This window comes from Myxine glutinosa, chromosome 7, assembly GCF_964187855.1.
Source record: "Myxine glutinosa chromosome 7, kmMyxGlut1.1, whole genome shotgun sequence".
Taxonomy (NCBI): Eukaryota; Metazoa; Chordata; class Myxini; order Myxiniformes; family Myxinidae; genus Myxine; species Myxine glutinosa.
In genome coordinates, this window is record NC_136267.1 from 49612315 (window position 1) to 49628616 (window position 16302).

A 16302-nucleotide genomic window follows, 5' to 3' on the forward strand; every position below is an offset into this window, starting at 1 on the left:
TGTAGAGGGAGAGAGGGAAAGTGAAAGTGGGATTGGGGGAGGAGGCGGGGGGGGGGGGGGAGGGCAGAGGGGGGAGGAAAGAAGGCTTAGATTTTATTTAAGTGTCTATTTAAGGATCTTGACTGTCCCAGTAAGATCCCCAGCAACCAAGCTGCCCAAATTGTGCACTTCAGGTTTCCAAGTGCTATATTACATCACAGAGTTGTGCCAAATGGCAAGGGAGAGAAATCACACTGCGAGCAGAGAACTCCCCTCTTTAGTTACCGTTAGACCTTGTTCTGTAGCAGAATTGCAGGATTAAATGGTGACCATTGCCAGGCAAGGCCAGCACACGTACCTGCTGCATCCTGGTTCCATTGATTACAGTGCCGTTCTGGCTGCCTTGATCAATAATAACGTAAGCTTGGAGGTCCGGCTTAAATTCCACCTTCGCATGGAACTGGGCACAAAGAATGACAGTAACCAAGAAAAAGAAAAAAAAAAAGTACAAAGAATGACAGTAAACAATGCTATATCATTCACAAAAAAACACTACAGCGAATCAATAAAGTTCCACCAGGAAAGACCGAATATCACAATTTGAGTGAAAAAAAATTTCCTCCGTTTTGACCCAATGACCTAAGGTCCCCACCCCTTGGGGCATGAACTATGGGGGGGGGGGGGGGGGGGGGAGCGAGCTGGGGGGACGTTGCATATTTCATTTGTCGACCCTCTCCCACCAACTATAAAATGTGCTCGTAATTGCCATTTTTGGTATTTGACATTTTGACCTCGTCTTTTGACCGGTGGGCGTGTCCAAAAACCTTCTTTACATGTGGTGATCGTAACTACCAAGTTTGGTGAATTTCTACTCAACTGTTTAGGAGATAGTGACGAACAGACAAACCGAGAGCCAAATACAATATCCTCCCTCCCCCCGTGCGTTTTCAAAAGGCGTGGGGATAACTAGGGCAAAGCCGATGGCGCTCCATCGCAAATCCCCATGCTTCCCACCTAAAGCAGAGTTGAAAGATGGCAAAAGGTTCCACCAGGAATGACCCAATATCAAATTTTGAGTTAAGAAAAATCTTGTTTTGATTCTCGCTTTGATTCTTCTGGAAACAAAAATTGTCAAGCACATGATATTGGATTACAAAATTACTTAAATTAAATGAAGCAGTCTGTGCTCGATTAATTTCAGAACAGCAAATACATAAAGGGTTTCTTAAACAAACAGGAAACATGATATTTCAAATAAGAACAATAAATATACATCCAATTCATCCCTAAATGTACCCTCCTTGTCCCAAACTCCAACCCCCGTTCCCCCTCCCTCTGTGAAACGCATCGGCTGCTGCAATATGAAACAATCTCAATGCTGTACCTTGCTTACTCCAATCTCTGGAATTTGGATAGCGTGGTCCATTTCCTTTTCTCTAGAAGGAGACACGAGTGATTCATCATCAAGATTAACAGCAAGCTAATCACAAAATCAAATAATAAATGAGTTATTTTCTGAGGAACTTCGACAAAGGCCATAAGGCCCATAAAAAGCCTGCACTATTACCACCAACCTATGGTTGTTTATCTGTGCTCTATCTTTTTGAAATGCTGAGCGACAAGCAAGGAAGCAGCACATACAATTTTTTTACCTGTTAATGGTGCGTGGTAAGCGTGCATGCAAAAGTTCTCCTTTCATAGCATCAGAATCAGTGGGAACAGCCCTCAAGATCTCCTACCTGCCAACGGTGGCTGGTCTGTCAGAGGTGATTATGAAGAGGGTTCCGACCTCCAACACTGGAGAACGCACAACGATAACGCGGATGCACGGAGGCCAAATGCCTTGTTCTAGGGAGCACACACAGCATTTAATGGATTGCATCATCCAAATTGGAAATCACGATTTTAAAAGTCCTTTCTGTACACATTTTTTTATTCGATAGTTTAACTTGTAAAGAAGTATCGGGAATCGTTTTGGCGAGATACTAGAACCAAATAGATTTTAAGATTGCAAATTATATAAACGTATTTTTATGTAAATTGGCTGTTTCAATATTTAGTACAACATTGGGGGAGGAGGGAAGGCATCTCTATTCCAATACGCTAAACGGTCGACTTTGTGTGCCTCTATCTCCACGTGACCGATAACATCATAATTTTTTTTTTCTCCACCAATTTATCCCGAGATGATGCTCAAGAAATTTCATCTTGATCGGATGAAGTTTTGTAGTTGTCGAATGTCATAATTTCCTGAAGTGGAAGTGATCTTGTGTAGTGGAAGTGATCTCTACGATATCTGTCTACTGCAACACAATTAACTAATCGTGTATATTCTGCTTACTGCTTTTTAAAAGGATATATTGAAGATGAAAGGACATTACCTTCAGCTTCTTCTTTCTCATCACTTTCAGAACTGTCCCCTGAAGACATGCCTTTTCCACCTCCTGTTTCAGAGTCTGTGATCTCGCCTTCCTCTGGCTCACTGTTTGTGCTGTTCTCTGTCTCATCACCAGAGCTTAAGCTAGCCGCGTACTGCTCCTTCCGCTTTTTACTGTGCCTCTTGTTGCCAAAAATCGAATTTCGGCAATGCCTTTTTCCCCAATTCTTTCCGGAACCATCACGGTCAGGATCCTGTGATGGGTAACCCGTAACACAGATGTCATGCAGCCGAGGATATGCATTAAACATCATTAGTAAACCTGCATGCTGCTCATATGATTCCCGTGGCAGTAATTGCCACTTGTGAAAAAAGAACATATTTTTCTTTTGATAGAGACATAGGTTCATGAAAGATGGTTGAAGAGTTAACATCCTATTAATTTGCAATTGGTCACTGGCTTTGGCACCAACACAAATTTTAGACAAATACATGGATGAAACTGCAGAAGTTTTGAAAAATGGAAAACGACTCATTTCAGGGGTCGTGCATCTGGGGGGGAATAGGGGTTGTTTTTCAAAACACTTTAGCTGAAAGGCAGGGATGAAAATTTTTGAAAAATTGATGTCAAAATATGCATTTTTGGGGTGATCTTGTCCAAATTGTAACAAAAAAAAAGATGCAAATAAAGAAGTCATATTTGGGAGAATTTTTTTTAAATTTCACCTGAACATCGATTGCTGGGAAAATAATTTTCAGTTAGTACAGCTTTTTATTATCATAAAATAAATGAATACCACATACCTTTCCAGGACTTTTGATACACTAGTGGGCCCAAAATTTAATTGGTTTTCATGGCCTTGGTAGCATTCCTGCCTGTGTACTGATTGAGCATGAGCTAACCTTTCACCAAGCAAGTTTTCACAAGTGTTTGGACGAGGGCAGAGAGGTGGAGGAAAAGGGGGAGGGGAAGGATAGCTGGGGTATGAGGCGGATTATACGTTAATTATTATTATTGCCAAATGTTACTCTTATTATTGTTGTTAATAATATTAGTATTCATTAATAAATGCTTTGTCACAAAGTTATCATTGTTTTTGTGATGTATTTTGTAATTATAATGTCATGTAGTGGAAGGACCTATTAAACGGTTATATGCACCTCAACGTGGCACGTCGTTTAGAAATATGGGAATTCTTCCGGATTATTTATAGATTAATTAGCCTAATCAACTCAGGAGATCATGATGATCATTTCGGTGCATCCCATTCCACATCAGATAGCTCCAGTAGAACACCACAAAAACATGGCACACACACGCGTGCGCGCACACACACACACACACACACACACACACACACACACACACACACACACACACACACACACACACACACACACACACACACACACACACACACACACACACACACACACACACACACACACACACACACACACACACACACACACACACTTTAATTTTTCAATTTGTAAATGTTTCATATCCGCCCTTTCTCGCTGGCAGCCTCGTTTGTATTGGTTATCACATCAGATTGAAGACTATATTAGTTTCTTGATAATATAATGTTCAAAACCATCTGAAAAAAAGAGCTTCTTACCTTTTCCTTTTTCATCTTTTGTCTTTTTTTCCGCAGCTTGCTTTTTGCGTTTCCATCTGCACCATCCTCTGGCTCAATTTCAACCGAAGTATAGAACTCGTATGAACCTTTCTCTCCATCGTAATAGTAATAATGGCCAAGTTTGGGATCGTAATACATCTGAGTCGACTGGAGAAAATATCATTGAAGGAATGTAAGTTTGCACAAAATAGGAATGGAATTGAATTCAGTTTTCAACAATTTCAAAGAAAGCATTTAAAATAAATAAATACAGAAACCAACAAACTAACTACTAATAATCATAAAATAAATAATAATAATACACATCGTTTTCCAAAAAAAAGATATATACCGCATCATAGTAGTATCCGGTATTGTAGTCGTAGTAGAAACCAGTGTTTTCATCGTAAACAAAGCCAGTCTGCTGCATGGCTTCTTCAGCAGTAGCTCGTAAGCTGTCTGCTATTGATTCTTCTGGTGCATTCTGGGTAAAGGGGTATGGACAAAGTCAAAGCAGGCATGTGTACCGCACAAACGGATGGACAACCGGAGAACGTAATTGCTCCTGCGACTTCGTCGGCAGAGGCATAAAAAAATTATACCCTTGGAAAGATAATAATCGATTTACATGGAACAAACATGTGTCCATTTAAACATAAGAATAAGCGCATCTTCCTGTCATTTAACAAGAAGCGAATTTATGAGCTTAATGCAGCGGTTCCAACGGTAGCATTATTATTATTCCATGACAGCAGAAACCGAAGAGAGAAAAGCCAATGAAAAATTTAAGTTGCAGAACTTCCTTACCAGATAATAGCACATTTGATATTTGGAGGATACGCACAAGGATAAATGCACTGTCTAGCCTTGTCACTATTTGACAATAAATTGGCACCTTTTCCATCCCTAATACTTAAAAACACTCCTCCAAACCAACATTTACCAGCATGCCTCTTCCATGCTCGTCCGGTAGAGCTGGAACACTTCCTGGCTGTCCCTGCACTTGACTATTTTGTGCATATTCCAAAGTGAGGCTCCAGTCTTCAGTCTGTACCGACGCATCAACAACAGGCGCTCGCTTCTGTTGAAGCTCAGCAACTTGCCTGCCCAACTCATCCACCTGCATCACACACCATGCATTACTGCTGGTGGTAACGTTGTATTGTCGATACACAAATATTAAGCACTATTGCAAAATGCGATTATAAATAAATAAATAAAACCCCACCTGCTGATACAGCTTAGCATTGATATCTTGTGCATTCTCATACTGTTCAACCAACTGTTCCATCTGACGTTTCATTTGCTGGATATGCATCTTGTACACATCTATGGAGGTTTGAGCATCACAGGAAAGGTTTTCATATTCACACACCTCACCTTCTGTCACGCCTGTTGGTACTATGGTGTCCTGAAACACAGCATCATTGTGTCACAACCAGTGTACATAAACATAACGTCTCGCAACAGGGTTTGAACACCTTGGCCTATCTAAAATTCAAAGACTGTATTGTATGGACAACAGCAAAAAAAAAAACCTCACACACAAACTGCAAGCATTTCATAATCAGTCTCGAAAGTGTAGTCTCGAAAAACTAACACACCTGCAAAGCTATGTCTTCCACAGCATCGGGAGGCAACAAGATTCCATTTCCATTTGCAGTTTCGCCACTTTCTTCTGCATCCATCACTAAACACACAATCACAATAATATAGCCCCTAAAAATCAATCATGTAGTAAATAAATAAATAAAAATCACATAGCAAATAAATATTTACAAAAATAAACAGTTCACATAGTAAGTAACGAGGAAAGGTACCCGTCGCTTTTCTGGCAGATTTAATGAAAAGAGGGCATATTGTACTTCACAAACATTCTCTGTTCACTCTATAATTTCCCTGATGTCATCTTCCATCTGCTTGGAAGTCAGCCAACATCATCTTCTTCAACCATCCTTGCTGCTTATATATGATGCGAGCAAAAATCACTTCTGCTTCATTGCTAAGCTCGGCGTTTGATGTTTTGCTTTGAACCTCCGCTTCAAATGAAATATTTCGAAAATTTTGAATTGTAGCATTTTTACGTGAAATGTAAATCACTACATTTACCGTTTTACTATTTACGTCATTCAGATTTCAACATCACCATAATAAATATTATCAAAAGTTGTTTTAACTTTCTTTATACAAGAAAAAGATGATTTGCAATACTAGCTATCACCGGGTGATGCTATACGATACATATTTACATAGAGAGAATTGGGGTCTTCCCCCACCCTCAGATATGCTACCCAGACAGAAATGTTACCACTTGGGGTACCTTTGGGTAATATGCAAAATTTAGTTGGATTTGGTTCAGTGGATTTTAAAAAACTTTTGAAGCATTTATACACAGACATGACCTCTCCTTTCTTCTCGTATATTAGATACTAGCCGAAACCCGTGGAACATCCACGGAAGGGAGGATGTGGTGTATGGATAGAGTGTACCATTATGGATGGCATAGGGGATTTGCTCGTCCGAGTAAGAGTTAGGAAGAAAGATGAGAATGAAGAGTGCGTATATGAACAACGATCGCCGACACCGGCACAAATGCATGCTCTGGATTGTCCATTCAGTGGACGGCTTGCTTTCGCCTTCGCCTGTCCAATCAGCGGACGGCTTGCTTCGCCTTCACCCAGCAGACGCCAGTAAGATGGCATCGTATCGGTAGTTAATCGGATGCTTTTGGGCCCCGACGTCGGCTAATTCAGATTTTTCGAGTATGGCTGTACGTGATAAACAAAGAGCGCGGTTCGTAGATCGTAAATCCATTAGTGCCGTGGGCATCGGGTCACTGGGTGCGGCGTAAAAGGGATAACAAAGTCGAGTCCTTACGCTATTATTATAATAGTAACTAGCCGAAACCCGTGGAACATCCACGGAAGGGAGGATGTGGTGTATGGATAGAGTGTACCATTATGGATGGCATAGGGGATTTGCTTGTCCGAGTAAGAGTTAGGAAGAAAGATGAGAATGAAGAGTGCGTATATGAACAACGATCGCCGACGCCGGCACAAATGCATGTTCTGGATTGTCCACTCAGTGGATGGCTTGCTTTCGCCTTCGCCTGTCCAATCAGCGGACGGCTTGCTTCGCCTTCACCCAGCAGACGCCAATACGATGGCATCGTAAGATGGCGTCGTATCGGCAGTTAATCGGATGCTTTTGGGCCCCAACGTCGGCTAATTCAGATTTTTCGAGTATGGCTGTACGTGATAAACAAAGAGCGTGGTTCGTAGATCGTAAATCCATTAGTGCCGTGGGCATCGGGTCACTGGGTGCGGCGTAAAAGGGATAACAAAGTCGAGTCCTTACGCTATTATTATATAGATATAAATCACGTAACCACAGGCAGGTCTCTCCTCTGGTTTAGCTCCTTTTCCTCTCAGCCCCCTGGCCCTCCCAGTGTACTTCAAGTAACCCACAACTATTTACACTTCCACAATCCAGGCTGACTGCACACAACTATATTGTTGTTGTTGTTCCACACATCTCCAATTTGTGGAACCTTCCTGAGGATATTCAATCACAATCCTCCCTCCAGGGCTTCAAGCAGGTAGTGCACACTCATCTCATCTCATCACATCCCCCATGCCACGCACAATATTTTATGCCCCCATTAATCCATCCTAATACAACCCTCTTAATTCCAGTGTTTCCTTCCCTCACCACTCTCCTCTTTTGCTGTTCGTTCATTCCCCTGATTATTGTTATTAAGAGCTGCCCCACTGTGAGTTCATACCCACCGGCACCTTGCTTTTCCATGAGCCTTGGATGTATATTTAAAAAGTAGAAAAATAAATCACATAGTAAAGAAATAGGTAAAATAATAAAACAAAGTTCAGTACAAAAATGATGCCTCTTAATGTATTTATCACGAAGTAAATATAATGGGCTGATAGGATGGCCTATTGGTAAAGACACTCACCTCTAAGCTGTGTAGCTTGAGTTTGAATACCAGCACAACTAGAAACTGTCACCCCGGGGGTTCACAGGCAGGGTGTTTGAGCAATGTGTGTGCCTCGGATGGACATTAAACGGGTGTCCTGTCTGCCAGCATTCATTGGTGGATGTTAAAAATCCCATGATATCCTTCGCAAAGAGTAGGTGAGTATTCCCTGGCACAAGGGCTAAATTCCAAATTCCTGCCCTAACCAGCAGAAGGCATTGCATAAGCGGTGCACAGCCATGCCCTCAGCCAATTGTGCTCCTCCTGCAGCCTTGTGCTGCATACGAATGAAGAAGAAACCAAATACAATTACAACAAGAAAAAGAGCAATCAGAGATGGCAAACCCTCGCCAGGCTGTATTTTCAGTGGTTTTTAAGGCTTTTGTGTAAAAACAAATATGGCGGCCGAACCACGTGACTGATGACGTCATCACTATTTTTTTCTAAACGAATTTATTCCTAGATTATGCTCAAGAAATTTCATCTTGATCGGATGAAGTTTTGAACTTGTCGAATTATGACGTCATCATGGAGGCACCTATGACATCATCATTAACATATTTTATTCCCCATGGAGAGTTCTTTACAATGAGCCATGTCTCAATTTTTCTATTCAGCACTTTCGGAGATATGAGGTGCAAAGTTTTTCGGTTTTCCAAGATGGCGGCTGAACCACGTGACCGATGACGTAATCTCTTCTTTTTTCTCCACCAGTTTATGCCGACATGGCGCTCAAGAAAATTTCATCGACATTGGATGAACTTTTGTACTTGTCGAATGACGTCATAATGGAGGCACCTATGACATCATTAACATATTTTATTCCCCATGGAGAGTTCTTTACAATGAGCCATGTCTCAATTTTTTCTATTCAGCACTTTCCGAGATATGGAGGTGCAAAGATTTTCGATTTTTCCAAGATGGCGGCCGAACCACGTGACCTATGACGTCATAATTATCATAAAAAAAATTCTACAGGTGGAGTTGCACCTATGGTGAAAATTTCCTGTCAATCGGACCAACGGTTGTGGAGAAAATCATATTTATTCTGTGCGGACAAACAGACAAACAGACAAACAAACGGACTCAAATGCAATACCCTCTCCTCTGGCGAGGGCAACAAGAAATAATCTGAAAATTCAAAGCACTTTTGATTGGTGAAACAATTCAGTGACCCAATATGCAAATTCCAGGTCAATCGGATGAAAATTGATGATTTTTATGTGATACTGACCTTTTGACAATTATTGATTTGCCTCCTCCATATCATAATAAAGCTTTTGTGAAAATTTGATGACAATGGCTCAAATGGTAAAAGGTTACAGCCCAAACAGATATGTGTATGCGTGTGTGTACACTGTACACGTACACACACGTGATTGCAAAATCCCATCTCCTGGTGTGCAGGGGACGGGCTAATGACAACTACAGGGAAAATGCATACATATGAGGCAAATGTGAAGATATTTTCCACATCGGCGTCAACTGCAATGCACTTTAATAAGCGCATCAATCCGACTTCGAGGTTCGTCGTAGATATCAATTTCCCTGCTCTTGAAGCGCTTTGCCCAAAGTCCAACGGCGCTTATATCAAAGGTAGAATGCTTATGAATATCTGCTGGAGGAACCTCTCCCACAGTAAGAAATCCAATAACTGTTCTCTGCTTTGTAATTTGTATGCATAGCTATGTCAGCCATTTTGAAAGCGTGGTGTGAAGTTATCACGTGACTGACCACAATGCAGCGCAACTTAAAGTGAGTGGGAGATACAAACATTTCATTGTGATCTCATGTACGGTATACTTCCTACAACGCTTTGGTTATGAACTGAAAAAGGGGCATTACTTTTGTACCGACCCTCGTACATATCTGGTTTGGGTGCTTCTGAACACCACAAAGTGAAGAAGAAACAAATCTATACTATCAGAGGGACTGTTGCCACTAGCAGACGTAAGGTAAGTGTCGCATGTGGAACAAATTCGTAGTTTCTGGGTGCAGAGACAATTACCGATACTACCGTATGGCGAGTGACAGCCTATGTAAAGCAACCTCAACAAGGAAGACGAGACAAAACTCATTGATTAATATGAAAGAGAATCCCAAGGATTTCTGGCGTCATGTTAACTCAAAAGTAAAGAGCAGAATAAATATCGGGTCTCTGAAGCTGCAGGATGACAGATAAAGACAAAGCTGAAGTGTTCAACAAACTCTTCAGTAGTGTGTTCACCAATTAAGATTTCAGTAGAGTGTGTCTGCCTAATTTGCAGTTCAAAAGGGCACACCTATATATTGTTGTGGATTTGAGAATTGTTGTAAATATGACCCTCTGTAAGTGTAATGAATTCTTGTAAATATCTCCGTTTTGTGTGTAAAGGTCAAAGGTCGTCCTCTTAGTTAGTCCATATACATGCACGCAGGCCACCATATACCCTTCTAAATAGTTATTTCTTAGTCTATGTAGTTTAAGGCTCTGTCTCCCATTAGTTGACTCTGCATTGCATCGAATGAAATAAGATAGTTCCCCTTTCAATTGCACACCCTCCATTTCCAACTGAATAGCCTTCATTTCCAACTGCTTTATTGCCAGCCTTCCTTTCCAACTGCATTTGCCGCCATTACGGCGTGGTCAGCTCGGGGAAGGGCGTTGCCCGCCCCTCGTCATGAGAAGGTGGAGCCAGCGAGCCCCCACCAGCCAATTAGGGCTGGTGAGATACGATCCCGGGCGTGGCGCGGCTTGATCGCGACGCGCCTTATAAAAGGGGGTGGGGAAGGATTGCGGAGAGAGATGCGTCAGATGCGGCAGAGACGGGAGATGAACTTTGAACCACCGCAGCTTGAACCACCGCAGCTTTGAGCTTTAACGGCGGTTCGACCCACGGCCGCGAAGCAACGCCGCCGTGCAAAGCCGCTCAAGGAGGGTCGGCGGCTGCTCACCTCGAGCACACACCAACCGGACCCGCATCCTTCCCGCCCTGTGATCCCACCTTCTCATCCGTCCAGCCATCCACCTCCTGCCATTCGTTCCTGCCTTCCTCCCCCACTCGTGTAAGTCTGATTGTCGTCCGTCTTCTGTGTTGTCTTGGGGTTTAAGTAAGTCTGTATAAGCTAGAACTTGCACTGTGTCTTCTGGTCCTTCCATCCTTTCTGTCTTTATTTTCTTATCTTTCCTTCTCCTTGGTTCTTTTGGTCTTGTACATAATAGTTAGTAATAAATCATATTTGTTCTTCCTACTTTTGCCTTCTTCTTCTTCACATCCGTTCGTCTGAGGTTTCCACATTGAACACCGGTGGCGCGATTTTGGCCAACGTTTCGGAATCGGGTTAGTGAATGTTAATGACTCGAACTTCCGGTTGCTAAAAACCGCTCGGCAACTAGACCATCGAAAACCGGGGTTCGAGCGGGAGTCCCTCCCCTGCTTCGCGGTCAGGAGTGGCACTCAGGTCCTTGGGACTTTTCATAGACCAAATACCCTGGCTGCTCCCGACCGGAAGGAGCGTTGGGACTTCAGGACTCACGTCGGTCAGTCGCACACAAGGGGATTAATCCCCCCTTCTTAAGGGGAAAAAGGGCCAACGTAGATATCCGCAACAATATATATATATATATATATATATATATATATATACTATATATATTAAAAATAAATAAATAAATAAAAATAACTACACCAGAGATGGTCCTTGGGTCTTAAAGGAGTTAGCTCATGTTATATCCACTCCACTGGCAATTATCTACAGGAAGTCGTTGGATGAGGAAATAGTTCTGGAGGATTGGACAAAAGCCAATGTGATACCGATCGTCAAGAAAGGAAATCGCCGACTGCCAGAGAATTGCAGGCCAATACGCCCAACCTCAGTAGTAGGTAAAACCATGGAAACTATTGTGAAGGATGCAGTGCTGCATTACGTCATCAGTAATAATCTCGTCCATGAGGCACAGTATGGTTTTACACCTGGTCGTTCATGTTCCTCTCAGCTGATGCGGCAAATGGAGGAATCGACTGGGATGATCAATTCTGGGAAACCAATTGACAATTTTTATTTGTTAGCAAAGTTAGCATTATGGCGTTAGCAAAGCCTCGTCGCCTTCTGATGAAAGTCCAAGCTTACGGCATCAATGGCAAACCTCTGAAATGGATTGAGGCGTTCCTTCTTGGTAGGACCCAACGTGTCACTCTTAATGGTGTTCACTCCGACTGGATTAGCGTCAACAGCAGAGTCCCACAGGGGAGTGTTCTCGGTCCTCAGGTCTTCGTGTTGTACGTCAATGACTTGCTGACTGAGATACAGAACTCTGTCCAGATTTATGCTGACCACACAAAGACAAGGTGACGTCACAACCCGAGCACACTCAACATCATTGCAGGAGGACCTTGACACAGCTGCAAGATGGGTCGATACTTGGCAACTTTCATTCAACCCAGGCAAATGTAATGTCATGCACATTGGCAAAGGAAACTGGAATGTGACGTACTACCTCAATGGGAGAAGACCCTAAAAGTTAGAAAAGAAGGAGGACATTGGTGTTGTTTATATAGACAATGAGCTAACTTTCCATGTGCATGTATCGGTGTCTGTCAACAAGGCTAATCAGATGTTGGGTCTTATCAAGAGAACCTTTTCCAGCTTCAACTTCCAGAAATTGTAAATTATTTAAGAGCAGGTGGGACAAACATTGGTCCTCTTCTCATCAAATTTTACCCAGAATGCCCAACAAACATGCAACCCTCACATTCACAAGAAATTATGTTCAATTATTTTTATAAGTAGTTGTGACTTATACCACCATATAAAATATATCAGACGTTTCCATAAAATACAGTATGCCAGTAAAAATAAAAGAAATAAAATATTCTTAATGATTTATGTGGATCTGTTCCATGTATAAATCACAAAATTCAGGTGGGATAACCGGCTTAAAGTCCCACCCAAAGGTTCTCTTCACGCTTGCGCGGAACAATATCTGCGGTTCAACGTTCGTACCCGTTGTATGTTGAAGAAAAGTGACAGAAAGCCGAGTTTCTGCTTCTGGCCGGAACTCTGGGGGTAGGACATGAACACAGCGCGCAGTGAGAAGGCACCTGGGAATACAGCATGGCTGGGAAAAGCAAGGGAAGTGGGAGAGGAAAACATGGAGGAGATGGGAGTGGAAAATGAAAAGAAGATGAAGTGAATTTCAGTGCCTATGGTACTCCAAAACGCGGCAGCTGCAACAAACTAGCTTTACACTCTGTCTCTACTCTTCTTCATTACTCTTTATATTTCCTGGTGTGTTTAGGGCACTCGTAGATTCAAGTAATTCAATGTACATATAAGTCTGAGCCCAGGCAGACATAAGATCGAATGAAGGTAGAACAGCGAAATTAACAGGTTTTGGAAGAAAAACAAATTATGTGTCCCTGCATCTATCTACCCCACCATGGCCGAAGCAACTGCACAAATAGTTCGTTTATACCATAAGGTTGCTACATGTTTAGAGAGCGAAAACATTCGCTTTTATCGTAGAGAAAATCTGCAGTAACTAGGCTGATGTAAATCTGGAGAAGTTTAATGTGTAGTAAAGTTTTGGCGATCCAAAGAAAACGTTTGGCGACGTAGAAGGTGACAAGCCAATTGCACGAGCTCGGTGTCATGAGAGGGCGTCCAGACGACGTTTTTTTTTTTTTTTTTTTTTTTTTTTTTTTGTATACAACATCGAGGCTCGTGAAAGAGCTAACATTAATCACACAAAAAGTCAAACCGACACATAAAACACAAAAAATAAGGGGCGCGGTTGACAAGATGGGGAGAGAGGGGGAAGGACACAAACACAACATTTGAGAGCAGCGACATCGGGAGAAATGTGGGAGGGGGAGGGCTTGGGGGGAGGTGGGAGAGGTATAAAACATATGAACACTGCAAGGACTTCCAGGAAAGATGTTGGAATTTCAAAAAAAAAAAAAAAAAGTGTATCTGGGGTGAATTAGCGGGGGTGTAGTGGCTACCGCTGGGTATACACAATCGCCTTGCACCTACCGAGGACGCGGAGCGATCACCATGCCGGGCTCGCCCAGGACGCCCGGGCACGCCCAGCCTCGCCTTTCCAGGGCTCGTCCAGGACGCCCGGGCATGCCCGCTCTCGACTTGCCAGGCCTCGTCCAGGATGCCCGGGCATGTCCAGTCTCGCCTTTCCAGGGTTCGCCCAGAACGCCCTGGCACGCCCAGCCTCGCCTTTCCAGGGCTCGTCCAGGACGCCCGGGCATGCCCGCTCTCGACTTGCCAGGCCTCGTCCAGGACGCCCGGGCATGTCCAGACTCGCCTTTCCAGGGTTCGCCCAGGACGCCCGGGCACGCCCGGTCTCGCCTTTCCCGGGCAAACGCTCCGGGATAATGTGTATATATATTGCTGCCCGATAAACGGGCTTTTCAGAGTACCCGAGTTGATTTGACACAATAAAGAAACTCGGACGAATTCCAGCTTTTTGTCGCGTCCATTCTTCCGATTTACGTTGGAGCACAGCTCCTACATTGGTGACCCGACATGGACACGGCAGTTGCCCTCAAACTGCCTACCTTCTGGGAGGCTCACGCGGTGGTTTGGTTCGCCCAGGCGGACTCCCTGTTCGCCCTGCGAGGCATCACGGCCGACGACACCCGCTTCCACCATGTGGTAGCAGCACTCGGCTCAGCCACCGCGGCCCGCGCCCTGAGCCTCCTCGAGAGCCCGCCAGCCGCTGACAAATACGACGTGATTAAAAAGCTCCTCCTCGACGCTTTCGCCCTCTCATCGGCGGAACGAGCACGGCGCCTGCTCGACCTGCCCGAGCTCGGCGACACGCGCCCGTCCGAGCGAATGGACTACATGCTTTCGCTGCTCGGCGAGCACTCTCCGGCTTTCCTGTTCCGGGAGCTGTTCCTCCATCAGCTGACTAGCCAGGTATGCCTCGCCCTGGCAAGCACGACGACCACGGATCCCCGCGCCCTCGCCAGGGAAGCCGACAAGATCTCCGCGGCAGGCCAACGCATTGGAGCAGCAATCTGGAGCCCACCGCCGTCCGAAGCAACGCCCATGGCGCCCGAGCACCCGGCACGGTCGACGACCGAACTGCCGACGCAATTGGCGGCCGCTACGCCGTGCCGACCACCTCCAGCACGACGACCGGGGCCTCCACCTGACCAGGCGTGGTGTTATTATCATGCCAGGTTCGGACAGAAGGCACGGACATGCCAACCCCCGTGCACCTTCGGCAAGCCGGGAAACGGCCGGGCCGGCGTTCATTACCAGCCATGAGCGCCGGCCACACGGGCAACTTACTTTTCATCACGGACAAAGCGTCCGGACGGCGCTTGCTGTGTGACACCGGCGCCCAACTGAGCGTCATACCCACCTCCGATCAGGACAGGCAGTCCGCGGTTTGCGGCCCCTCCTTGGTTGCGGCCAACGGATCGGCCATCCGCACTTTCGGCCCGCGCAACGTCACCCTCTGCTTCGGCGGCCAACGCTTTAATTGGACTTTTGTAACCGCAAGCGTGCCCATGGCTCTGCTAGGCGCCGACTTCCTCTGCGCACACGGACTGTTGGTTGATGTCAAACGGCGTCACCTCGTCAACGCCGAGACCTTCAGCTCCCTGGCATGCACATTGAGCAGCTCCGCTCTGACCGAGCTGGCATGCGCCCTTCCGGCGGCGAACGAGTTTGCTCGCCTGCTCACGGAATTCCCGGCCCTCACGGGGCCGACGTTTTTGGCCGTCGCAGTACGACATGGGATCGAGCACCACATACCAACCACGGGCCCGCCGGTCTACGCCAGAGCCCGCCGCCTCGACCCAGCCAAGCTCGCCGTGGCCAAAGCCGAGTTCGATGCTTTGTAACACCTCGACATCGTGCGGCGCTCCGATAGTGCGTGGGCTTTGCCACTACACATCGTCCCAAAACCAGGGGTCGGCTGGCGCCCATGTGGCGACTACCGCCGCCTTAACGACGCTACCACCCCCGACAGGTATCCGATCCCGCACATCCAAGACTTCTCCGCCCGTTTGGCAGGACGGGTCATTTTTTCGAAGATCGATTTAATACAGGGATACCACCAGGTACCTGTCAGGGCGGCCGACGTCCCAAAAACGGCCGTCATCACACCGTTCGGCTTATTCGAATTCCTGCGAATGCCGTTTGGCCTCAAGAACGCGGCTCAGGCATTCCAGCGCTTGATGGACGGCGTGCTGCGTGACCTGCCGTTCCTCTTTGTTCACCTGGACGACATCCTCGTCGCCAGCACCTCCCGGGCCGACCCCTCCTCCACCTCCGAACACTGTTCGGGTGCCTCAGCGAGCACGGCCTCATCGTCAACCCGGCCA

General features: G+C 45.3%; 1 protein-coding gene across 6 annotated transcripts in view; it reads right to left on the reverse strand.

Moving 5' to 3' along the window:
- The window catches only part of AGGF1 (angiogenic factor with G-patch and FHA domains 1), a 29779-nt gene extending 16552 nt beyond the window's left edge, over positions 1 to 13227 (reverse strand). For 3 of the 6 annotated variants that reach the window (XM_068122295.2, XM_078781667.1, XM_078781666.1), the window contains exons 1-11: positions 13153 to 13222; positions 12953 to 13009; positions 5583 to 5668; positions 5207 to 5389; positions 4922 to 5098; positions 4331 to 4462; positions 3979 to 4146; positions 2361 to 2610; positions 1719 to 1827; positions 1364 to 1415; positions 338 to 439 (exon numbers count right to left, since the gene is read on the reverse strand). In XM_068122295.2, the coding sequence (XP_067978396.1) occupies positions 338 to 439; positions 1364 to 1415; positions 1719 to 1827; positions 2361 to 2610; positions 3979 to 4146; positions 4331 to 4462; positions 4922 to 5098; positions 5207 to 5389; positions 5583 to 5666 (1257 nt within the window). In that variant the 5' untranslated portion in view covers positions 5667 to 5668; positions 12953 to 13009; positions 13153 to 13222. Of the gene's footprint in view, positions 1 to 337; positions 440 to 1363; positions 1416 to 1718; positions 1828 to 2360; positions 2611 to 3978; positions 4147 to 4330; positions 4463 to 4921; positions 5099 to 5206; positions 5390 to 5582; positions 5669 to 12952; positions 13010 to 13152 lie in introns of all 6 variants that reach the window. The other 3 variants (XM_078781669.1, XM_078781668.1, XM_068122296.2) reach the window with 2 other exon arrangements.
- Positions 13228 to 16302: the final 3075 nt, after the last annotated feature.